At 30.5% G+C, this 27,603-nt stretch overlaps 1 protein-coding gene across 1 annotated transcript in view; it reads right to left on the bottom strand.

Moving 5' to 3' along the window:
• The window catches only part of LOC147072883 (phorbol ester/diacylglycerol-binding protein unc-13-like), a 211,580-nt gene that overhangs the window by 133,773 nt on the left and 50,204 nt on the right, over positions 1 to 27,603 (bottom strand). Inside the window, exon 4 of the mRNA XM_085945790.1 lies at positions 20,386 to 20,503. Coding sequence (XP_085801916.1) covers positions 20,386 to 20,503 — 118 coding nt within the window. The remainder of the gene's footprint in view (positions 1 to 20,385; positions 20,504 to 27,603) is intronic.

The raw sequence follows: 27,603 nt of genomic DNA, 5'->3' as shown, positions 1-27,603 counted from the left end.
CACTTCGGTGCAAGGTTGCATCACCAGTCCCGTGCGGCTCTGCTCGGGACAAAATGAAGGCTTAAATACTTTGATCTGCCACACGTAAGGGTTATGTTAGTCGGCCGCGTATGACGTGGCTGCATATACATAACGAGAGCGGAGGTAGGAGCTTTACACACAGTCCACTGCAAAAGCGCTACCAATGCCTTCTTTATAGATGATTTATATTGCTTCATTATAAATTTATTTAGTGACAAATATGTGTGCCATAATATATATATTATATTTAAATAAATGGCCGTATGAGTATTAATTAATGGGTACATAGTTATGCTGGTGATTTTACATTTCTATACTGTTTAATTATACACAATTTAATTACATATTCCAATAAATTGATACCAATATAAGTATTAAAAATATATTATTCATAGTTATTGTTTTAATTTTATCACGGAAAATCCGTGATATTTTTGTGAAAAGCTCCTTCTTTATTGAATACGCCATTGTCTTATTGTTTGCGCAGATACTAATCTATCTTAATTAGCAGACAATTCTATTCAGTGAGATTTCTAGATACACACAAACTTAAAAGCTCATCCAAATATTATTTTTACTGATTGATTTTCTTTCGAACATAAAAAAAAATCTTTATCGATTAATTCAGCTATAAGTTTTATTACACTTCGTCTAATAAATAAAAGTTAAATTCCAAATCAAAATCAAAATCCACTCTGTGGAGGCCCATATGATCCTATTAGGATCGGACATGGTCGAAAGAAGAAATTTTATTGATCATAAGTATTAAAATATTATTTTTTTATTTTCTTTATATAGGTACTAAGTAGTAATATTAATTATTGGATTTGAATTGGACAAAAGAGTACGTATATTTTTTTGTAACACATTATGAATTTTTTAAAACATAATTAAGTTACGTAAATATATTTTGAATTAATATTTATATATTATATAATATAATAGTATTAAAGATTATCGGATTTTCCAGTCATTTAGTATCAGTTGAGATGTGACAGTATTGTATCTAGGTACTATAATAGAATTTGACATCAAGTTTAGTGATGTATTATGGGCAGTCGTTTGTGACAAGTAAATCGAATTACTGGAGCACTTGGTCGACTAATCAACGTCTAATGGCGACTCATAACAATGCATTAGATGTACATTAGACAAACGTATTATATACAAGAACGACCTATTTCACTATTTTAGTATATAACTAGAGTAAAAGAGTTTTAAAAGTAGGTATGTTACATTTATATGAGATGGCACCAAAATATATAAGGTAAAATCACTATTACCTAGTATGTTTCTTCAAACAACTTCTGACAAAGTAATACAAAAGGTAGTTTTCCGTTGTGCATCAAGATTTACGCAAAACAAACTTTACACCATGTCAGTCATAGTAATTCTAATTCTACACGAAACTCCTTTTATCCTTTTATTTAAATTAACATATTTATTTCTTTATCGTTGATTTATTCAATAATTCACCTGCTTTAACTTAACGCGCATCTCCAATATATAATAATACTAGCTGACCCGGCAAACGTTGTTCTGCCATATAAATTATTTTATGTGTATATTGTGGTTGTTAAATAAAAAATAACGAATGTATCTTAAGTGTGTGGGGATAGGATATATGACAGAAAGAGGAATAGAGCGCTGTAGACGATGACCGCCGATAAAAACAAAAAAACATCAACCATTCATTTTCTCAATTCAAAATCAGTAATGATGTTCATAATGAATGAATTACCTGTGACAGGATCTCGTTGTTTAATGTTTATGCAATATCCATCTTGTCCCTTCCAGAAAATTAGCGGATATTGGAGAGCGTCGTATGAACGGTGTGTGTCAGCGATGAACTCCAGATTATTGTTTCTTCTTCGAATCACGATTTCTCGCGTCGATGTGCGGTCGCCAACCATGATTCCAGCAATGTCGTCAACAACAGTCGCATTGAATCGACGTACGTGCTCTCCAGCTGGTGTTTTATCAGGATTGATGACAATAGCGTGATTGTCACTTTGCAATTCGTGCATGTGTGCTTTGAAGAATTTCAATAATTCATTGTGCTTATTCAACAGGGCGTCCAGTTTGCCGACGATGCGCCTGGCGTTAGGCGAATTGAGGTTATTGTAGCCGCAACATAATTCCACACGATTGATGTCCTCACCGCCCATGAAGTAGATTTGTAAAAAAATGATGTGGGTCGTTTGGCATTGGCAGCAATGAGCCTACTTTGTGGTACACTTGGCCTTTGATTTTGAACGTTGAATGGAATTGTTGACCATTGCTGCAGTATTGTGAACTATTTCTGTTGCTCCGAACGAAGTCATTTGGAAGCATGAATTGAATGTGTGAATGTACTTCAGGAACAGGTTTGAATCTGGAACCGTGCCGATGAGCAAGCCGTTCAATGGTTCTGGTGGTATCTCAATTTCTGGTAGTTGCACTTTTCCTGATGCGCAACACATCCCGGCTGACTCATGTTTGAATTTGAGCGCATGACAATGGGGAAATTCTTTGTCCATAGCACCAATCAGCACTTTCGGATGAGCGGAATATTCAATATCTGGCTCGTACTCGAATGCGAGACGAAGGAAGGAAGCGGATGTAAATGTTCGATGTACCTGTTGGCGTTGTCGGTCATTTGCTCTGCGTGTGTTAACTACGAACCGGCGCGCTTGGCTCCGTTCCAATTGTCGTTGTTGATTTCGGTCAGCTCGTGCCTCTTGTGATTGAGATGCACGCAATTGCGACATGCTTACACGCACGTTTTTGTTATCTTGTTGAATTTGTTCGTCTGTTCTTTCTACTCTACTATTTTGCATGTTTGTTGCTTTATTCGTTCGACGGCCCAAATGGCCCCCCTTGCGTCTTGTTGGCATTGTGCACTGTAATACACGGACATAAAAATAGATAAATTAAAATAAATCGTACAAAATTTTGCACCCACTGCGTTGTGATATGCCGAATAAAATGTCAAAATGACGCGACGCTTCTCTTGAATTCTTCTCGGACGTAGCGCCATCTGTCATTCAACAACATAAATAATTTCGTTCTGTTTGAAATACGAACGACGGTTAAATTTGTTCATACAAAAATAATAAAATCGCAATTTAAAAATGGGAGGGTGGGGGTAGGAGAGTGAAAATTTGGGGTTATAGGTATTTTTTTATGCAAAATAATAAAAAAAATACAAAAAAAAAAAAGTCAAAAAAATCAAAGAAAAATTTTCTGGATAGAGATACCCTAATCACCTAGCGGTACTCCTAATCACCTAGCGGTATGAAATATACTTGTTGACCTATTCTCATACCTAACAAATATACATAAAAAAAATTCATAAAAATCGGTCGAGCCATTTCGGAGGAGTTCAACCACAAACATCGTGACACGAGATTTTTATATATATAGAGATAATAATTATTGACACTGATCAAATTTCAAAAGGTATGTATTTTTTTGTTATATTTTCTTTAATACATAAAAAAGGTCAAATACAATGTGTAATTAATATTTGGTAGCCATATAAATCGAACAGTTTTGCTGTTGCCATAGCGATGAAAAAAAACAAGTTCTGTACATCATGAAAAAGATGTTTTAAAATGGTCGTGCAGATCAAAATCGAGCCTGGTAAAGTTCAAGGGGTCTTTTTTCTAGTGTTAAAGACTGTTTCTTTTTTGATAAAAGTGCTTTAATATGGCCGTACTATAACCGAAGATGAATCGAGCTTCTGGCGCTTAATTGAGTTCACCATAGATGAAAAATATTCACCGTATTCTATTTGAATTCTGTTAATGTTGTGGAATTCTCAAGCAAATGGACGCACGAAGGTCATTCATGAAAAATTTGATAACATTCTATATGCATAATTCGACAGTAGAAAAGAAAAAGAACGTAATCCGCAAAAGTCAAATTTTACATAAAGCTCAAAAATGTTTTTGTTATGGTTTTCGGTCAAAGTTAAACTACAAAAAAGACATTTGCAATTTACATAATTTGTAGACAACGTGTATTTAGTCATGTAGAACGTTATTATCCAATGAAACTTATTTTGAAAAAACTGAGGATTACGTCTTTTTTTTTCTTTCGGCAGTCGATATTTACGTCTTATTATCCGCTATGAGTACATACCGTCACTATAATAATTTACTATTATAGATAATCGATATAATTAATATGCAATTAAGTGGATACTTCAACGTAGTGTTTGAAGATTCTTTACCAGACCAAAAAGTAGATACCGCAGTGAACATGTACTCCGAAGTGCGAAGTGTGAAGCGTGAAGTGTGCGAAGTTCGAAGTGAAAGTGCGCCGAGGAAGAGGAAAACCAATTTGGTCGATTGGAAAGATGAGTAAAGCGCGAACCAAATTGAGGTGAATGTCGCTGACTATCACGTGACGTCACAGTAAGTGACGACAATAAGACGTGTATAATGTCGTTTTTATTGATGTTTAAAATATTATCAGACTGATGCTCCCATCTTGTAGCACATTTTGTGCCTTTAAACTAACATTATCTGTTGGCAAAATCTTCCGAAATCACCAAAACAATAATGAGGTCACCTCTAATTGAACTGCACCGCATCGACATCCGCATGATTCAATGAACATTTTTATCTTCTTCTACATACCTACACTTTTCGGCTGTCATGTCAAAATCTCATTTTTTTAGCGGTTGGCACTATTTATTTTCTATAAGAATGTTGTCTTTTATCTATGGTCTGGAGGTTGGGTTCTGTTCAAAATATTGTCTATAGATGGCATGTTGGAAGTCATTTTAACGTACGCGTACGTATAAACTGTTAAAATTAATTGAAATTCGCATGAATAATTATTAATGATAATACAAATTACTAATATATTTCAAATTGTTGGCACTCTTCATCAGTGTCATTCTTCAGTGAATTTAAGGAGATGGTACTCGGTAAAAATATTCTGCAAAATGACAAAACCATAGACTAAACTTGTCGTCACGACGGCGTGACAGTAGGCGACATGCACCTCAATTTGATTCGCGCTCAAGTATCGCTGTTTTTGGGATTCATAAATAATTACAATTGAATACTGGGTATTGGCTTCTCAACACCCCTCCCGTCCAATTTCTTTCTATTTACAAAATTTGGGTAGGTTTGAAACAATTATCGTCAAATTAGAGTGTCATTACCGTATTCTATAATGTTCTACAAATACTATTTTTCACATGATGTAAAAAAATTAAAAATCGTTTGTATTTTTTACAACGAAGAAAACTAATTTGATCTAAAATGTGTTATATTTTATTTTGAACACTTTTTCAACTCTCGTATCTGAACAACTTGCCGGTCTATTGCCGGATCTAATGGTGAATATTAAATTTCAAGAATTACTTTATATCTTATCAAGGAAATTAAAAAAACAAATAATACCATTGATTTTGTAAAGTTGCAAAATAATGTCAATCAATGATAAATTCATTATAAAATAATTAACTTGTGTTTATGATAAAGTTATCATTGCCATAGACAATAAATTATAATTAAATTTTCTTCATAATTTATATATCCATTCAATGATCAAAAGTATTTTTCGGAATAGAAAGTTTTGTCATCCTTTACACTTAACACCTTTTTATTTATATTACATATCAAAATAGGCGGGTATTTTTCTTTTTCTTCTATTAATGCTGCCAATCATGACTAGTTTTTCCGATCTGTCACCGTTCTCCCTATGGAAAACCAATACAAAATTTGAAAACAAACTCGCTATAATATTGTCAAAATGTACAATAAATTTGCCGTTTGCCTTCTCAATAGTATTGTGTGTAATAAAGTATTTACATTTAAATACAATCTATAAATTTGTGCGACGTTTTTACTACGTTCAAATATCCATATTATATCCTTAAAACAAAGCTGAATGGCTAATGATTAATCTTTATAAAACCCATTGAACTACACAGTGACGTATATTGTCTACGTCATAATATGGGGAAAAAAAAACAAGAAAATGACACAAGAATGACGCATTTTGTAATTTATTATGCACTGGTTAATAAGTGGGTGTATCAAAGTATTTCCAAGAAAGCTTCTTAAGGGGGGACATGCTCGTCGAAGGTCAAAATTGAGTTTTTATTGTATTTTCAAACCATGATCCTGGACACTCCTTAAACGTTGTAGATGATCTATTTATAGAATTTTGAAGCCTTATTATCCTTTATAGTTTTTTAAACATTTGATGACTGCATGAAGTATTTTTGTTACATAAAATAGTATTCTTTTAAACCTCTCGCTCTAATATTTTAGAATATAGTCATATTTCGGTACATAACTGTGCAGTGGTGTTAAGATTTTTTACATTTATTAATTTTTAAACGCATTTAATAAACCATTAGCATAATTTATTACGAGATAATTTTTGTAAAATATTCACGATAAAAAATTATATTGCTAATCTCTGTGATCCCAAATTTGACAAGAATTAGGCATTTTATTTTTCAAAAAATCGGCAAGATTAACACATTTGAAGATGATTTTAAAGACACTTATTATAAGCTATGTCTTTGACCATTCAAGTGTGATAAACATCTTATGAATAATGATTGCTTTATAATAATTATTGACCTAAGAATAAGGTAGTGTTTTTTTGAAATACGCCATTTCTTTTGTCATTCCCCAGTAGTTAAGCTACAACATACGGCCGTAGCCATAAAATGACAAACTATAATTAAAGTAGGAAGTAAAATTATGTTAACGCGCGTGTTTGAACATGTACCTTACCGATTTATTTTTTATTTTTTTTTAAACGGTACATGTTCGAACACGCGCGTCAATATCATTTTACTCCTTACTTCAATTATAGTTTGTCAATTTATGGCTACGGCCGTATGTTGTAGCTTAACCACTGGAGAATGACAAAAGAAATGGCGTATTTCAAAAAAACACTACCTTATTCTTAGGTCAATAATTATTATAAAGCAATCATTATTCTTAAGATGTTTATCACACTTGAATGGTCAAAGACATAGGTTATAATAAGTATCTTTAGAATTATCTTCAAATGTGTTAATCTTGCCGATTTTTTGAATAATAAAATGCCTAATTCTTGTCAAATTTGGGATCACAGAGATTATTAAAATAATTTTTTATCGTGAATATTTTACAAAAATTATCTCGTAATAAATTATGCTAATGGTTTATTAAATGCGTTTAAAAATTAATAAATGTAAAAAATCTTAACACCACTGCACAGTTATGTACTGAAATATGACTATATTCTAAAACATTAGAGCGAGAGGTTTAAAAGAATACTATTTTATGTAACAAAAATACTTCATGCAGTCATCAAATGTTTAAAATAACTATAAAAGATAATAAGGCTTCAAAATTATATAAATAGATTATCTACAACGTTTAAGGAGTGTCCAGGATCATGGTTTGAAAATACAATAAAAACTCAATTTTGACCTTCGACGAGCATGTCCCCCCTTAATACGTTATCTATATATCTATTAAACGCTTAGTCTATTGAAATCTCAAATGATTAAAATTAATTATTTTATCCAGTAACTATATAGATTTTTCAGTTTTATTATACGTTTTTTCTATGTCATAGGCGTTAGTGAGTGAACCAAACAAAAAATTATCAAATACTAAATTGGGTTGGGTCCACGATTCGTCATTTAACTATAACTATATAACTAAATGCACAAGATTATTTTTAAATTCAAGAAAGATTTTATAGCAATCACCATACTTCTAACCTATCATACTCGAAAAAGACAGTATCTATATTATACCTAAGTTGAAACCAAATTTAGCTTTTATGGTGTCAATAACGTAAACGTAGTCATTTTTAATTACTTAACATGTAAAAAAGGTAACAGACTGCAAACCATGATTGGGTGTAGCACTAGAGATAAGATAGTGTAATTGGGGATTTCTAATGACTAAGGCTGTATGACTTACTTATTTGTATACAAGGTATGCTCTCTAAATGTTACTTTAATAAAATTCTGTAAGCCCGGGAAAATTGTATTAATTGTGCAAATTTCGGTTATTTCATCCAACACTTTTCGTAACAAACTTAAACAATAAAATTATGAAAATAAAATGTAATTTCCCTAATGAGCTATACCATAATACACTACTGGCCAAACTACATCACCTAACTTTACTGGTTCTATATCTTGCTATCGTTTATAAAAATAAGAGACAGAAAATATGTTAATATTATTTATTTCCGTATTGTATTTATAATGCTTAAGATATTCTGTGAAGTTTATAGAAAATCTTTTATGAAGGCTCGTTGAGATAAAAGGGTTTCAGAAAATGGTAATTTTAAGAAGTGTTATTCAAATGTTGTATATTTCTTCTATATCAGAACACGTCTGAATTCCCTAAGCTTTTTACATGACCTGACAAGTTATTCAAGATAAATATATCAAGTTACTTGGGGAAGTGTGAATACTGTCATTTGTATTAAGTGACATTTGTGTTGTTTTAAATTTAAATAATATATTAATACTGCGTATTAAACAAGATATTATTAGCATAATACCAGCAATTTTAATAAATATCTAAACTTTTTACAATCAAATTTGCAAAATTATATCATTAAAAGCTGTAGCTTTTTATGATATACAATAATATATGTAATTAAAATATCACTTAAATGAAATATAAGTTAAGGTGATTGCGTTACAATAAAAATATACACTTCTCTAAACGTAAGTAAGTTAATTTAACGTACAGTAAGCCGAGAGGAATGTATACATTTAATTTCATCTCCACTGTTTGAAAAAAGCCTCGCATCGGCTATTTTCCTGATTTTTTGTTTGCCACATACTTTATCAAACTTGATTTTTTCGTAGAACCAGTAGGTTTTTTGTTGTTTTTAATTTATCTATATTTAAATCCTTATGGATTCAAGCTCTATACTTTTCCAATTAAGTCGTTTTTTGTGACCCGGGTTTCGCCTTTCGGCATCTTCAGGCGCCGTGTACACTCACCAAAGGCAAACACACACTGCCTGAAGATGCCGAAAGGCGAAACCCGGGTCGCGAAAAACGACTTAAATGGAATAGTACAGAGCTTGAATCCATTAGAATTTAAATTCAAATTCCATCAAGTACCTTCAGTCGATAGTATTAATATTTATCTATATTTATTGTATATGATTGGATTTCTGGTTTTGTCCATCGATGACCTATACTTTGATCTATGCGGCTACTCCCATCGTCACTTTAAGGTTTTATATAATCTATATTTTGCTATTTTACCCCTTTCCGCTTTCCGATCCATGTGCATTATGCCAAATATGCATCATTTAATATCCCATTATTTTATTTTTAGTTTTTGAACCCTGTTTTATAAATTAAGGTACCAGACGAGAAACCTAAGATCGCCTTGATGGTGGCCCACCTCCGCTACGGGATGGCATAATAAGAAGAATAAAATGTATTTTTATTATTATTTAATATTTTGCACATATACACAAAAACTATTAGAATAAATTTATTAAGTAACCAGCTTTATTCGTCAGGTTACTATTAGACATTTTACTAACGGTTAAAATACACTCAATTTCAGCTTTGATATTCGGACAATTTCATGAAAACAATAAGAAAATATATATTATTTTAAACTAGATTAAATCAAGACTCTGAGTAGAATGAGACGAGACGACATAAAAAAATAATTAAATATATGAAATATGTTTAATGATAATAATTTACTATTTTTTATAAATTAAAAAAAATCAATATTTCTGTTTAATAGTAGGTAATACGTAAAATATAAATATGAGAAGTTATAAACTACGCTAGAGATTCTCCCAGGAATCATCGAGGTAAAGTCGCTAACGCCAATTTTAGCAGAAACTTGGATATACGGCCATAAATACACCATAGTCGTATGATGACTATCAGCGTCCTCTGGTGGGAAATAGATCAATCATGTTTACGTCAAGACCACTTCTGCGGGGTTAATCCGGCTTAGGGTATAGGAAAATGTCCGAAAAGAAAGCTATGTTCATATATTTTTATTAGTAACCTTACAATAACTTCGTTTGGGTGATATTATATACACAATATATTATCAAAACTACACTCTTTTACTACTTGTTATAAATAAAAAAAAAAACGTATTTTGAGTAGCCAGCAGTTAATGTATATATTTTGTTTATCTCTTTTTAGTAGACATTATTGTAATTTTATAATTCCACTCGGCCAGAATACATTCAATAAACGTATAATAATTGATTTAAAACTAATACATCTCATTTTACTACATTAACGTCGAACTGTGGTAGCGATATAATAATTATGTTGTATTGTTTTCCCAGTATTGACGATTTTACACCTATTGTTTGTATTATTATTATTGATTATTATCTAATAATCTATTATTAGGGTTTTGACGATGTATACGCATATAGATTGTATTATAGTGACAAGGTATGGGTTTTTTTACACACACTTCAACTATTCATAATTTGTTTGTTATATTTTTTATTGTGATCCTTGACTTAATAGGTAGGTGCTAAAGTTTTTACCTACCATGTCACAAAAAATGACTCAAATAGAATAATGGCACAAAATTTAAATTTATTAGACAAAAGGTACATTATTTTATTAAAATTTAAAAGCATAAAAAAAATAGTTTACACCTTACTTGATATATTCAGTATTCAATTCCAAAACTTTATATCATCTTAATACACAGTTTATTTGAATAATCAAAAAATCGACATATATATCGGTGAAAATATAGTAATATAGTGTGATCGTTATTTTAAAATATCATATAACTTAATATAAGATCTTAGTCTGATATATACATATATATTGATGTAACAACCAGAGATTGCTCTTGGCTGAGTATGAGGCTTTGTATAAAACTAGTTTATTGAAAAAATAAATAATAGGTATGTTACTTCTAAGTTTTATGTATTAAATAATATTATCTAACTATTACAAAAAAGATACATATTATTAGATTTTTTTCAAAAGCTCATGTTATGATTGTAAGAGCGCGATGCTCAATTCGTACTTACCATAAAATAACAGTAAAAATTGTAAGTGGCCGAAATCCATCTGTTAACTATAGATTATAGAAATAAGGAATCCTTAACCATAGACTACTTTTGTTATGAACTCGCCCCCTTGCCTCCCTTACGTATTGCCATTTACCACTGACAGCTGCTGTCAAAATAAATTGACGTGTCTTTAAAACGGCCAATACACTCAAATTCATTTAACAATTGATCTCAATATGGGTATTGAACAACTATTAAACACTCGTGACATTTAATACGAAATATTTTCCTTTACTTTCTTGATTCTGTACATGTCTTAATTTAGTAAAATCGATTATCGAATTGAAATGTCAGTATCAATTAATTATGAATTAAGTAACTTTTCTTATTCAGATTTAGATATTCATGTAATATTAAACCAATAGATAGGTAGTTGAAATATATAAGTACTTAGTTACCTACACACCAACATGGTAATAGTAGTTTTAATCACTCTATATAATTATTCACATCATGGCATATTTCTAATAATTGTAAATGACAAAATCTGACATTTCAACGGCAAGTGTTACCGTATCGGGAAAAACATGGTCAAAAAATAACTTATATTATTCACTAATTGCGGAGACATTTAATCATTTTTATTAAATATTAATTGTGTATTTATAGTTGTTGAATTTATTTTGTATATTTTTCATATTTTTGTCATCGTTTAACAATTACAAAATAATTTACCTAAATTATGAAAAAGAGAATTTTTATATATTATGGTAATATTTTCAATAGAAAAACAGAACGAAGCTATTGCAGATTTGGTGGACCATAGACAACTCGATCATAACTATGAAAAGCTTTCTGGATAGTGTTTTGTTGTTATTTTGTTGTAATTATGACAGACGATTGTGCATAGGGCTCTAAGGCTCTTAGATTTAAAAATGTTTCATTTATCTGTTTATGAATATTTTTCTCACCATTATTAATCAACAAGAGCTTTAAAAGCTTGTTTTAAATTATTTTGTCATTAATGTTAAGTGATGTCATATTATAACATTGAAATATTGAACTACAATCATTATTTATAAAATAGATAAAAATTGTTAGTATATTATTTATCTCGTAGAATAATTTCCGATCAAGAATAATTAATATGATCATAACATCACTTGCTACAGTTTTTGAAATAACTTATTAAGTTGAAGATTCTCGTTGTCTCCAAGCGCAAATTACTGCATTGTCATACCTAGTGTTTTGGGTTTGATTTTTGTTAAGATTATGGCACATATTTGTAATTTTTATCAATTATCATAATGTTGCTATGATGCATGCCAATACTGTTATTATTGGCTTCGTGGCCTGTTGTAGTTATATTGTTATTGTTATATTATACATATTATGTAGAGCCAATAATGAAAAATAGTATGTATATTTATACTAATTAAATATTATTACAATAATATGCTCATATTAACAATTTAACCGTTCAAATTCAAAGCGAGATATTTTTCTATAATAATTGTTATCAATGTATAAATAGAAAACAATGATTCAATGTAATAAAATACATTTTTTTCTAAAGTAACTAACTGATTTAAGTAATTATAACTCGTTACATAAAACAAATACCTAAATTAAAAAAATTTTTATCTCAATAATTGAGTGCTTATTTTTTTATTTAAAAAGAATTCCTAATATTTAGAACGATATCTGTTTAATATTTCAAAGAAAAAATATTTACGCAATAGAATAAATTGCAATCAGAATATTTGTTATTATACTAATTTTACTAGTACATTATCAGCACCCTTTTCATTTTTCTATCATTACTAATAATTATGAATATTAATTTCGGCATGGTCAAGTGGTAAAATTTTCACTTCTGAAGTAGCAAGTAGGAATCATCTGTAAAATGTATACCTTGTTTTTTAATGTGTTTGAATTCAACGGACCTAATATATTTAGCAAATGTTTAACAATTTAATATCTCTTGCAAAGCTTTTTTTAATTTGGTAACCTCTTTGTGAGCTAGCCAAAATTTACACTGTATTGTGCTGTTGATGATTTATAAAGTAAGTCCTCCCGAGAGTTCTAGGTTCGATCTCGATGAGGACACAATATTTATGTGTTTTTCTAAAAGCCTGGGTATTTGCGATTGTCTAAAATTACCAGCAACCACCTTGTACAAAAAAGCAAGGATATTGTTGTTAATAATTCTTAAAAAAAATCAATTATTTTTAATGCGGTATTCATCTTTTTTATGATTTTGCAAAATATACCATAATATGACAGGCATGTAAATTACTTATAGTAGCACAATATGCAATAGAGAGTTGTATGCTTTAAATAATGTTTTGAGAACATGCAAGGTATTATTTGGACGAGGAAATATACAAGGTAAAGCGAAGTTATAGTTTTTCAAAAACTTTCAATGAAATACTATTGGGAAAATATAATTATAAAGTGGTAATTAAGGAGTAGAAAACATCATAAAAATAAACCTAGAGGTCACTGAATCTACGAAATAATTATGTTAGTCATGAATAAAGGAATACTCGTATGAATGTAGAGTGCTTTATTCAGATTGATGATGATAAAAAGTTGGTGAAAGTCCTTTTAAAATACCTTTATATTGCAAAGGTCAATGTTTTCCGCTTGCAAGCGGAACTGATGATTTATTTTATTTTAAAAAACAATAATAATCTGATAATAAAACAAATAAGGGTAGTATTAATACTATCGACCGAAGGTACTTGATGAAATTTAAATTTAAATTCTAATGGATTTAATTATTTATTTATTTTGTACTATTCCATTTAAGTAGTTTTTTGCGACCCAGGTTTTGCCTTTCGTTATTGAGTATTGGTTGTTTAACTATTGACTTTAAAGACTAATATGTCATATTAAGTTAACTCCATTAATTATTTTCCAATATATGACCAGTGTTCCTAGAATTGATGATTTACACGTCTTGAGTGTGGTATTTTTATTGTTTATTAAGAATAATGATCTATTATTAGGCTTTGACAATTTATTATAGTATGCTATGGAGTGTTTTGTTATTAATAAGATAGTGTTTTTACTAATTAGGTATTTTACTGACATTTCAACTATTCATAATTTGTTTGTTGAATTTTTCTGACCTTTGACTTGATAGGTAAGTAATAGAGTTTTTACCTACTTTAATGTATTAATTTATTATATCAATTAGAGTTAAGAGTGTTCGTTATTAGTGTGTGTTTGCCTTTGGTGAGTGTTCACGGTGCCTGAAGATGCCAAAAAGTGAAACCCAGGGCACAAAAAATGACTTAAATCGAATAATACAAAACTTAAATCCATTATAATTTAAATAGGTATGCTTTGTAATAGGGTAGAATACATAGCTCACAAAAAAGATAATCTCAGGACATATCTAGTCATCCAGTGGTCCGAAAAACGTAGAAAGTATCAAAAAATAATGCCATGTATTGTAATAAGCGAAAAAAAAAATCCTAGGGAGGCTTTCACCCAAACTGACTGATGGCTATTGATGATGATGAACATAGATTTTAGATATTATATTAGCATCTTGAATGATAATATATATATATGTATAGGTGCAATGCAAAAATAGAATATATTATATAATAATATAAAAAGAATAAAATTGAGTCAATGTCATGTTATTTTTTATTAGGGTCAGCATTCACTTTTTGTACGGTTCACTGTATAGTAATGTTCGATATGGAAATGCGTCAGGCACACGGGCCCACTGTGTGACCCTTGTAGACCGCCCGCTTTAGCGATTTCCAATCCGTCAAAATTAATTCTGTCTTCATTAAATTCCATACCTGATATAGTAGTTTAGATAATCAATTTTTGTACATTGTTATTATTACAAAATAAAATATTATACTTATCCTTTTATACGTGCATGATTATTCACTGTACAGCTTGTTTTAACACCCTTGGGTAATTAACGTGTTAAACGAGAATGGTGTTTATTTTATGAGTACACAGTCACGTTTTTTTGTGAAAACACTGTATTCGTCACAAATATTATCTTTCGGATGGTTACCACAGAAACGTGACAATATTTACCAGACTTAATATTATAATATACCTAACGATAGTACAGACTATCAAGTATGGCTACATTTTTCGCAGTGATTATTTAATAAACTTCTCCTCCTATTTAAGCGTCGATGACATTGAGCTACTTTACAAGCTGCTTGTTGGCGAATATAAAAGCGGGAAAGTCAGCTAGTGCGATTGTGATGATGACACATAAAACTTTCCACTAGTGAACATTTTGACAGGACGTAGTTCGTTTTTTTTACCGGGAGGTCGCCACTATGGGAATGGAACGACTGGCCTCCGGACAGTTGGACGCCGCACTGTCGTAGACACGTGTAGACGAGGTATTTTAATCAGTTTTTGTCTACTACTTAGTAGTTTGAATTCATTTTACTCTTAACATAATGTATTCTTTATCGCGGACGGAGAATTACCATGCCCAAGGCTTTATATGAAATAAAAAACACTTTTTTCGTTGGAACTTAAACATATGCACGATTAAATCATTGTTTAAGTCTGCATATTTACATTCTTACTAACTATTAAATCATAATATAATCATTGAAGTATTATTAATAATATTGGATATTTTTTTTAAAGTACCTATAAGTACCTAACGTCTATTTATTTTCGAATTGCGTGGCGTCCAGTTGTCCGGTGTCAACTTGTCCTAGACCCCGCCACTATCGCTCTACTGCAAAGGCGTATATCGGCCCACATGCCAGCGAGTAGGTGTAAAGTATACCGGCTTTCAATTTTTCTCTGATTGTTTACAATCTACTTTTTAGCTTGTTCGATGATGACACTGGGCGAGTTAACAAGCAGATTTTAAGTAGCTCAATTTCATCGACCTATTTTAAAGACAAATCAATAGAGAAATACAAAAGTAAATATTCCAAATATGTGTTCCTTAGATCGAAACAAAAGAACGTGATTTTATATTCTTTTTTTTAATATATTGTTATGGTATTCCTTTCAGAGAGAGAAAAACGACTGACGAAATTTCACATGAGAGAGATATTAGGAAAATACGGATTATCGTGAAATAAAAATATCCCAACAACCTATCCCAGAAGACAATCCACTTCCTAATATATTTGTGTTTCCTGAAATTAATGGTAAACAGGTAAGTAAAAAATTAAAACACAATAGACCCTAAAGATAATAGGTCAAGTCTCATTATGACTAAACTCGTAGTTTTAAGGTGTATTTAAGTAGACTCAGTAAAATCACACATTAGTAGAGTCAACGTTTTATAACTTTTCACTTTTTACTACACTGATAAATGCTTCTTTGCCTGATTACCTATCATACAGTTAGATTAAATGATATTTATTTTTATAATTGTGTGTAAACAATAAGAAAATAAATAGATAATATATGTAAAAGAAAAAATGTAATATATTACATCATTTTCATCCTGTCATCGGAGTGCAAAGTTATGAAGCAGCAACTCTACGTGGCGACTTCAGTCTTACGTCACTACTCCTGAAATATTTCCATGCAAAACTACTGAAGACACCACACACCAAAGTTTTTGTGATATGCTGAATTAAAATTGGGTGTGGTTGATCTGGATAAATTAGATATCTAGTAAAATTCATTATCAAGACAGCTATTGTGATACATGTTATAATATAATATAAAGTGATACATGGTATATTTTACTAAACTTTGAACCCAAATGCGGCAATTTTTATATTTAGAGCTTAATATTATATAATATAATACCTACATAGCACTAAAATAGTTTTTTTTAAAGAATTTTAAGTGAGAATCATTAACGTTAGTTTTAGAAGTCATTTTTCCAATATCATTTTCATATATTTAGGTTTCAATTTCTAGTGAAAATTTTCTAGAACATTTTTATTATAAATATATGTATTTATTCTTTATCTCACACTTTCACAATCAGCGTTATAAACCAGTTTCCGAGAGCTGAACGGGTGAACGGATGTGAGGGGAAATATAAAAAAAATATCCTCCACTTTGCCTATGTGTGTTGTTACTTTCAAACCGATGTCGCTTTCGCTTGACAAGGATATAAAAGCGGAAATGACGAGAATTTTACGACTCGCTCATGTTGCCTTTTCTTAAAATATATAATATATCAACATATTGTGATTAAAACCATTCAAAACGTATTTGAATATTAACTTTACGAATATAATTTTATACCCTGCAATATAAATTACATATATGAATATATATCCTTAATACTTTGACTATCATAAAGTGGTACGTATTAGTATAAGTATATAGATTTTATTAGATAATAACGTAGAGGTCACTATAGGATATGTAAGGTTACAGGAGATGAGGTTGTTAATTTAAAATACAAGATTTAAGTATACACATTATTACTATTCAAAATAAGTTTAAGTATTTTTTTAACGTGTGATAAGTTATAATAATTTTTTACCATGCTATAAAGTTGCACGGATGATCCTAAAACATAACCAGCGATACGTAATGTTTGTGTATAATGTGTTCGGAAAAGACATACAAGCCACAAATGCCAATTTTGTTGCATTTAGAAAATTCGTGGCGTTATATTGCCAACGTGAAGATCTTTTCACTTTTTATATTAAGTGTTGTTACTTACTACAATTTTTAATGATGCCTCACATCCAAACGTAGGGTCCCTTGATAAGCCCGGTTAAGATCGGATGTGGTGCGGGGCGATTGTGGTTTTGTTGGGCCATTATCTTCTATGTGTATAATGTGTAAAAAAAATACTTTAGTCCAGGATATGTTTGAAGAATATTGCTTGTCTGGTTTCCTTAAAAATACGTATAAATCGTTCTCCTTCTGTTATTTTTTTATTCATTGATGATCTGTTTAGTTATCTGACTATTTCATACTATAATTTATATTTTGTTTCGCTACTGAATGTGTGCATATTCACTATTGCATCATGTTGTAGAATACATAATAATATTATGTATGCTTTTTATTAGAACTATCCCTTGCGCCGGCTAGACGGCAGCGACGTGCCTGCACGGTATAGTTTGTCCAAAAAATACGATACATTTTTCGGTTTGCGTGAGCTACAGGTTTCCCGTCCATATACACGGGCTTCCCAATACAAACCGGTTTGCGCAGGTAAGCTTTTGGTAAAGCATGAGCGTCTAGCCGGCGCTTACTATCTTATCTTATACTCATTAATAATTATGATTGATTATGTTGGTTATTCTTAATAATAATAAAAAGTACCAACATACTAGTTACATAATATTATCTAATCTATAAGAAAAACTATATTAGAAATATGATAAATCTTCATAATAATTATATTTTGCTCACTTCCAATTTGATAAAAATGTATATACATTTATATTTTAATTAATTATTTCCTTTTATTACACGAATAATACACAAGATTTAAGAATGTACCATTCAAATTATTGAACATTAATTGAACATTATATTCAATAATTATAATGGTACATTCTTAAAATCTTGTGAATTATTCGTTGAATAAAAGAAATAGTTAATTAACATTATTAGCAAGTTAGCAATTAAATACTTTAATTTAGAATACAAAAACCGATCGCCTACCGCAACTCAATTTTTAGAGAACTTATGAGCAGGTATTAAAAAGGCCAATAGTTAAAATTTGTCGCAATTCAGCATGACAGTCTTAGCATAGTGGAAATGCACAGGGCGCAATACCCAAAAGACGCAGGTTCGATACCTGCCGGGTGTTTTACTTTTTTCAAAAAAAAGATTTTTTTCTATTGGCTATATTTTTTCTAATGTATGATGTATGTATATATTAATATTCCTTGCGTATACTCAAATACTTCTGTCCTAAATGTATATGATACAGATCATGCATACGTATGATTTTATTTAAAATATTAAAATCACGTGCTACACCGAATCGGCTAATCCAGGACTGGAATGAAATTGAGTCAACGCTTACATAGGATTAACGAAAAATGAATAAAAAGTATGCGAATTATTTCATTTTAATAAAAATCATACTTTCATTACCTACAATATGATTATTGTGTGAAAATATGCCTTTTCAATATTGTTTGATAATCATTCACGTTTAATCAAATGAAATATTTTATTTTTTTGCCAATTTATTTTTACTTTTGTACCTAATTATCAAACAATCGTTTTTAAATAATATTTAACTGTGTAGTATAATTTTAATTTGTAGTAATTATTTTTAATTTTATGAAATTATAAAGTTATTAAATATATTATTTACCAATATAATTAATTACCACAGTCAATCTAAATAAAATACATAAGCATGATCGCTCCTGAGATATAGGCATCCATACAGTGGAGATTTAATATATTGTTAACAGACTTTTCACAAAGAATAGTTGTTTGCCATTAGGTCGACACACACTTTTGTAACCTGCGCGGGTTTGTAGTAACAGTATTTTTTTGTCAGTTTCAAAGTACCCACTATTATTTACAAGTATTTTTACAAACTTGTACAAGGTATTTATAATTATTAACACCTTCAAAACATACTTAGTGTTACATAACACAACCTTTTATAATTTTAAAATTAATTAATTGATTAGAATGAAGTGGTTCTCGTGGTGCAGCACATAAGGCGCTGGCCTTCCATCCGTGAACTCTGAGTTTGAACCCGGTGATTTTATCAAAGACTGGGAGTTTGTGATTATTTAAAATTACTAACAACTACATTGTACGAAAATGCAAGAAATGGTTATTAATGATTTAATGAACTGATTCCTTAGTTATAAGTCAGATACATGGAGATCTTTTAAATACCAATTCATAATGGTGAGAAGTGATATCCACGACCACTTATGAGGCGAAGACTATAACTTTTTTGAAAGCTATCATCATAGAAATCACAAAAAAAACTTTGTCTCTCATAATATCTATACGAAACCAGTTAAAGTGTCTGCGTTGTTGTTAAAGTACCGATTTACAGAGGTGAGAATTGGGAGCTGAGACCCGGCTGGCATTATAACTTTTCGTGTATATTATCGTCTAGAGAACACAAATCATACAATTAACTATGTTATACGTTATTCACAATATATACTCAATTCCTTCTAACATTTGGTCTATTGTATTCATGAAGAGTATTATAGTATAGCTGTAGGCTGTAAATTCAATATTCCGTGAAATAGGAACATTTTCTTTTATCAAAAAAACTTACACACGATGTTCACAGAAAACCTATTTTAAGTATAAGTTATTACAAATATTCTTATAAAAATCTATTTCGGAAAAGATGTTGCGAAATAAAATACATAATAATCAATCAAAAATTGAAATAGACTGGTAAATAAAATAGCTTACCTCGTTAGAAATATGAACTGAAGGGAGTGGAAGCCAGTGGTATCCAATTGCTCGGTCCCAAATCATTCCCTTGTTCCATACTTCAACAAGCAATCCAGCTGTCACGTCGTTTGTTTCACTGAAATAAAATACCAAATAGCTATTATATAAATCTGTAGGTTTTTTTTTGTATACTGAATACACACATTTTGACTTTGTTTGATATAGTAGAACTCCTTTTGAAACAAAACTATTTTTGTTAATTCTACTTTATTTAATTTATTAAAGTATGTTAACAAATATTACTTTGTTTCAAAATCACCATTTTTTTTTTGTTATGTTTACAAACTATAATTATATAAGTACCTAAAACATAAACTTCAAAAATATTTTACAATATACTAATCTATATTAAAAGAAAATTTTGAAAAATATTTGCACCGGATCTGACTTGATGGACTATTGCAATATTCACGTACTATCTTCTAATATATAAAAATTAATATTTGTGTGTTTGTTTGTTCGTATTTAATGCGCAGCCATACCGTTCATTCGATTGCGATAAAACTTTGTAAACTTATTGCTTGCACTTGCGGGAAGAGTATAGGCTATACTAATATATAAAAATGAATGTCTGTCTGTCTGTATGTCTGTTTGTCCATGTGTCTGTCCCGTATGCGTTCCTATACCATTCATCCGATTGCAATGAAATTTTGGTAAGTGGTTGCATGCACACCCATGAAGGTTTCTGAATTAGAAAAATCATCATCTTCTTCTTCTTCTTCTTCATTCTATCTTCTTTTATTCGTATGGTCCCTATACCATTCATCCGATTGCAATGAAACCTTCGTCAGTTGTTGTGGTAACACCCGCAACGGTTTTTGAATTAGTACAACCATCTTCTTCTTCTTATTCTTCTTCTATTCTATATTCTTCTATTCGTATGCGTTCCTATTCCATTCATCCGATTGCAATAAAATTTTTGTCAGTAATTGTGCCAACACTCGCGAAGGTTTCTGAATTAGTACAACCATCTTCTTCTTCTTCTTCTTCATTCTATCTTCTTTTATTCGTATGGTCCCTATACCATTCATCCGATTGCGATGAAACCTTCGTCAGTTGTTGTGGTAATACCCGCAATGGTTTTTGAATTAGTACAACTATCTTCTTCTTCTTCTATTCGTATGCGTTTCTATTCCATTCATCCGATTGCAATAAAATTGTCGTCAGTAATTGTGCCAACACCCGCAAAGGTTTCTGAATTAGTACAACCATCTTCTTCTTCTATTCTATCTTCTATTCGTATGCGTTCCTATACCATTCATCCGATTGCAATGAAATTTTGATCAAGTGTTGTGCTCACGCCGAAAAGGTTTCTGAATTGTTACAACTATTTTCTTTTTCTTCTATTCTATCTTCTTCTATTTGTATGCGTTCTTATACCATTCATCCGATTGCGATGAAATTTTGACCAGTTGTTGTGAGCACGCCTGCAAAGGTTTTTGAATTAGTACAACCGTCTTCTTCTATTCGTATGCGTTCCTATACCATTCATCCGATTGCAATGAAACTTTGGTGAGTTGTCGTGCGCACGCCTGCAAAGGTTTCTGAATTAGTACAGCTATCATCTTCTTTTTCTATTCGAATGCCTACCTACACCATTTATCCGATTGCAATGAAACTTTGGTGAGTTGTCGTGCGCATGCCCACAAAGATTTCTAAATTAGAAAATCATCTTCTACTTCTATTGGTATGCGTTCCTATACCATTCATCCGATTGCAATGACATTTTGATCAAGTGTTGTGCCCTTGCCCGCAAAGGTTTCTGAATTAGTACAATCATCTTTTTCTTCTTCTATTTGTATGCATTCTTATGCCATTCATCCGATTGTGATGAAATTTTGACCAGTTGTTGTGCGCATGCCCGCAAAGGTTTCTGAATTAGTACAACCATCTTTTCTTCTTCTATTTGTATGCGTTCTTATGCCATTCATCCGATTGTGATGAAATTTTGACCAGTTGTTGTGCGCACGCCCGCGAAGGTTTTTGAATTAGTACAACCATCTTCTTCTTCTTCTATTCGTATGCGTTCCTATACCATCAATCCGATTGCAATGAAACTTTGGTGAGTTGTCATGCGCATGCCCACAAAGATATCTGAATTAGAAAATCATCTTCTTCTACTATTCGTATGCGTTCCTATACCATTCATCCGATTGCGATGAAACTTTTGTCAGTTGTGTGCGCACACCTACGAAGGTTTCTAAATTATTATTATATAACATACAAAGTTTGTTGTTTGTTTGTTCCATCCAATTTTGATTTTTTTTTCTACATATTAATAACATTAATAACGTTTTCATATTTTGGATTCGATTTTAATTTAGTGTTCTTATGTTTGTATTACACAGATATTTTAATATTAAAAAAATAATAACTTCTTATTATTTTTCAAATATCTAAGATAAATATAGCCACGAAGCGACCCTGTGCGAAGCCGGGTACTTCAGCTAGTATTTTATAAAATATAAGTGGGCATAGTTTTGTCGTGTTACGAAGAGTAGCATGTTTATTTAATAAATACAAAATACACCATTTAAGTATCAACAATTAATTTAAAAATCGAAAGTAAAATTAATGTAAACAACATGGCAATAGACAATTCGATTTTATCTCCACCACCGCCTCGTTTCCACACCCGTTTTGCAGGGATATACTGTGACGTAGGTAATGAACGTTAGGCACCCTTCAAAGTTGTGCTGAGAGAAGGAATCAGGGCATGCATGATTCCTGCTTTGATATTTATAGAAAATTATGGTCTATTCTCGATGAGAAAAGACCTTCTCGCTTGCCGTAAAATGCCACCAACTTTTTGAAAGCCGATAAATTTTCCCTCATAAATACAAAGTTGCAATGGCCGACCAGACCAACTTAGGGTCGGACCCGACTTGAGAAGCTCTTCCCTTTCAACCAGCTATTGGTGACATAACCAGAGGATGGACAAAAGTAAAAAATTACATTATTGAATGAAAACATAATCAATATATTATGCGACCAAGATTTTTCTATGCGAAGAATTCTGACCAAGAAGAATAAAACTATCGATGTCAAAAAATATTATGAATTCCGAAATAATACAAAAATGTATATGAATTACAAAGTATAGGTTATTCTGATTATTCATAATTCAGTCTATATACCTAATATCAAAAAAAAAATTGGAAAAAAAAACAATATAATGATGCATTTGATCCAGTCGTAAAATTTTAGACCATGACCGCCGAAGCCGATGAATTTATAGGACTGGTAAAAAAATATTTTTACAAAAAAATAATTATTTTCCTTAACTACTCCTTATCTTGCAGAAAATAAGGTGAATGTTTTTCTTTTAAACTTTGAAGAAAATCTCTAACGTGAAAGTTTGAAAAGGGATTTAAAAAATCGATATTGTTAGTAAGTAATTTACGCACTGTTCTTTTAAGTAGTGTTTAAGAATCTACTTCAAAGTTACAATTCTTGTTATATAATAATTATAAAAAATCGATAAAGGAATTATAACTTAGTTACATACTGTTATTTTAACGATACTAATAATATAATATTACCTCATAACATGGATTGTATATTATTATTTTCTTTAATTGTCAAGTAATTTTACCATTTTACTTTCAGTATTATGTTATTAATTATTATCCATGATACCATATACCACAATTAAGTAGTACTATACCAATAAATTACGCAACACGTTAGAATTTTTCTTCTGGCATTTTAAAATATATAATATTACCTAGCCTGAAAAATGTGTATCTGACATAATGTGGCGTGAAATCCAGTACACACAATTTTCTTGGAAATATACATGCTGTATAATATTATGATATTATTTGAGAAGCAGGAGAAGGAGAAGTGTGTATTTACTTTTCTTTTCCATTTGTATAAATTATTTATTAGTCGCGAAATAATAAATTATTCCCATTTTTTTTAAATGCTGGTTTTAAAATATTTTGTTTTTTCAATTATGAGAAAATCTAGCAGTTTTTCTTCCAAATAACTAACTTTCTTACCATTCCTAGTGAGCAACACTGATAATAATACAAATTACCAAGTATTAATAATTTGGTCTCCAAAAATATTTTAAAGACAACCAGAATAAAATTTCTTTATGAACTCAGCAAACATGCTGAGACAAATAATTATGATTTTTTTAACAGGAAAAACATAAGGAAAGCAAAATTGTTATTTTAAGATGGAGATAAAAATGTGAAGCTATAAATATTTAATTTAATTTGCTGAAATCAGACCTCGATTTTCCCATACGGCTTCAAAGTTCACTAGAAAAACTGCCCTTGTCGGCAACCATGGCAACTGTATATTTAAATTTGGAATCGCGTGGAAGTCAATGTTGTATTCTGAGAGGCCCAAATCCCACTTTTTCTCTAAATCAATGTCTTTTAATGTGGTACACTGGTACCAACGCGTTACAAATATTCGAGTTTGCGAGCTGATAATCCAGCTTCATTAAATCTGCACGGCATTGGTCGCCATTTTATATATTCCTTTACCCTACAGCGATACTACAAAAACGATCTAAATTGTGCAGGTTTCAGATAGATATAGACCACAATGAACCGATATAAATAGTACTACCTTATATTTGTCTTGTGCTCCGATGCTGGAGCGTAATAATGTAAAATAATTAATATTCACTTTATACTAGTGAAACCGATCTCGTGGTATATACAAATTCCTAATAAATGAGGACTATGACCGCATCTCTGAGGCAAAAACACTTGAACGGTAAAGGTTGTGGGTCGATTTCACACACATGGGAAAGCGGCAGCGCTGGTTTGTCCAGGATGTAAAAATTTCTGAAGGAAGCCATGATCAGGGACGTCTTAAAAATATTAATACTTTTAGACCAATATTTCGATACATTCATTCGATAGTCACTTTTTGACCAATACTCCGATGTTATTGGTACCGATACATTTCTTTCGATACCGATACCAGATATTGATTTATTTACTATTTTCTTTCGACATAACATCTCTAGCCACCTTTAATAACTGTAGAAACAATCGTGATACCTTACTGTCTTTTTAATTATATTATTATGTCATATGAATAAATATGTTATTGTCTTCAATATTAAACAAAGGTTCTTTGGCTTTTTACTCAACGTTATATTATTATTTTGTCCTTGATAAAAACTACCACGCAGTATGAAAGCCGAATTTTTTGTTATTATTTTTGATACCAATATTGATAAACCTTTAATAAATAGCAGTATCTTACAGCTTTTCCGTAGTTCGGTGATTTTATTGCTATCCTTTTCATCTTTTCCTGTAGAAAAACGTCGCAAGAAAGTTTTATTTTCTTTCTACATAATATATATTACTTATTTGTTTATACATGTACAATATGTTATTTTAACTACCTGAATTACTCATATGTTTTTATACGTGTTTCAAGTATATAATATATTATTAATCGAGTTAGAATTTAGTTGGCCGAATTCAATTTTACAATTACAAAATAAAAATATAAATTTTATTAAATTCTGCAGGTTGTTTTCAAAGATTATGTCTATTTCGGTTGTAAATTAATTATCATACTTATAAAGATAAATGATTTGTCTACGCTTAATTATTAAACTCATGGAATGAGACAAAAATAGTCTCTCTCCCCCAACTTAGGAATATTCAAGAATAATACCCTTTTACTTAGAAACTACTAGCTACTTGAAAAATATGTTTGCTCTGATATTAAAAAAAAGATATTATTTTTTATGCGGCAAACGTATTGGATTCTTACGATCATTTAATACCACATCAAGATTGTAATTTCTTAAATCTTGTGAATTATTCGTTGAATAAAAAAAATGGTTTATTAAAACCATTAGTACTTCAGTGCAAGTAGCTATGTTATAACAAAAATTTTGTAGTGATCCTGACACCGGTTAGTAATCATAATACTTTGATTTAAAATACAAAAGCCGATTCCAAAAAAAAGTAACCCGCTCCAGAGAGTATTGCAAAAAATTAGTTAACTTCGTTTAGATAGAACACTTCGTTTAGATAGAACACATTTAGTTTTCGTGGTCAGGCAAATGTGCGCGAATTCTAGGGGCCAGGTTCAAATCTTTTTTCAAAAATATTTTTTATAGTAATTAAAATATTTACAAATTATATATGTTCAATAAAAGAATGTTACATTCTTAAATCTTGTGAATTATTCGTAACTTGTAAAAAAAGTTTCTTAAAATGGTTTTTCTTTATTTTTAAGACTTTTTGTATTTGGAATAGTTATTGGAAGATCTATAATATCTCTTATATAAAAAAATATTTTCATGGTAGATTATGATAAGTAATACCTATTTAAAATAAATTAAAGCTATGAGTCGTATGTATCAAATTGTAGTTTTTGCTAAAAATATTCCTCTCACCTTTATTTAACATATAAATTTGTAATCTCCCACTACTATAATATATTATGATATATTATATCTTTTAATGTCAACGAACACCCATTAATAACATTTTGACTTTTCACCTTTTACGTGAAGTGTTATAATTAATTTCAGTATTATTGACCATATATACGTCATGTAGGTGCATTGAAATAATAACAAAAGGCAAGCTTTCCATGAGTAGGCTAGGTGATTTACTGGGTTTGATTATTTTCCAGTTATTTTTTGCCCCAACGACCAATGTTGACAACGCAAAATGGCTTAGATTAGAGGCAGCACGACAGAAAGCAATTTGTGCAACACAACACTAAATTTATTGAGTAGTTTTCAATATAAAACCGCGGGCAATGTAGTCACTCTTATAAATAATTATTCACGATTATTTTATTGTCATGCAAAGCACAAGTCTTTAATAAGAAGCTTAATTCAATGATGCAGGATCGATTTCTGCGGGGTGTCTTACTTTTTTCATTTTTTTTCTATTGGTTTAGGTATAATATATTTTCTCAAAAGTGTTTTCAAAGTTTTGTATGTTCAATAATTAGAATGTTACATTCTTAAATCTTGTTAATTATTCGTTCAATAAAAAAAATAGTTACCTAATTAAAAATTAAGATTAAGATCGCCAATAGTAGCTCAATTTGGAAAGAGCTTCGGTGAGCATTAAAAGCCATTAGTTAAAATTTGTCGCAATTGAGTATGGCTCCTAGTCTTTTAGCTTAGTGGTCATTGTGATACCCGAGAGATGCAGGTTTGATTCCTGTGGG

This window comes from Rhyacophila brunnea, unplaced genomic scaffold, assembly GCF_057557595.1.
Source record: "Rhyacophila brunnea isolate RB1 unplaced genomic scaffold, BYU_Rbru_1.0 scaffold_19, whole genome shotgun sequence".
NCBI classification, from domain to species: domain Eukaryota; kingdom Metazoa; phylum Arthropoda; class Insecta; order Trichoptera; family Rhyacophilidae; genus Rhyacophila; species Rhyacophila brunnea.
Note: the sequence above shows the minus strand (reverse complement) of the source record. Positions and strands in the feature narration are given on the sequence as shown.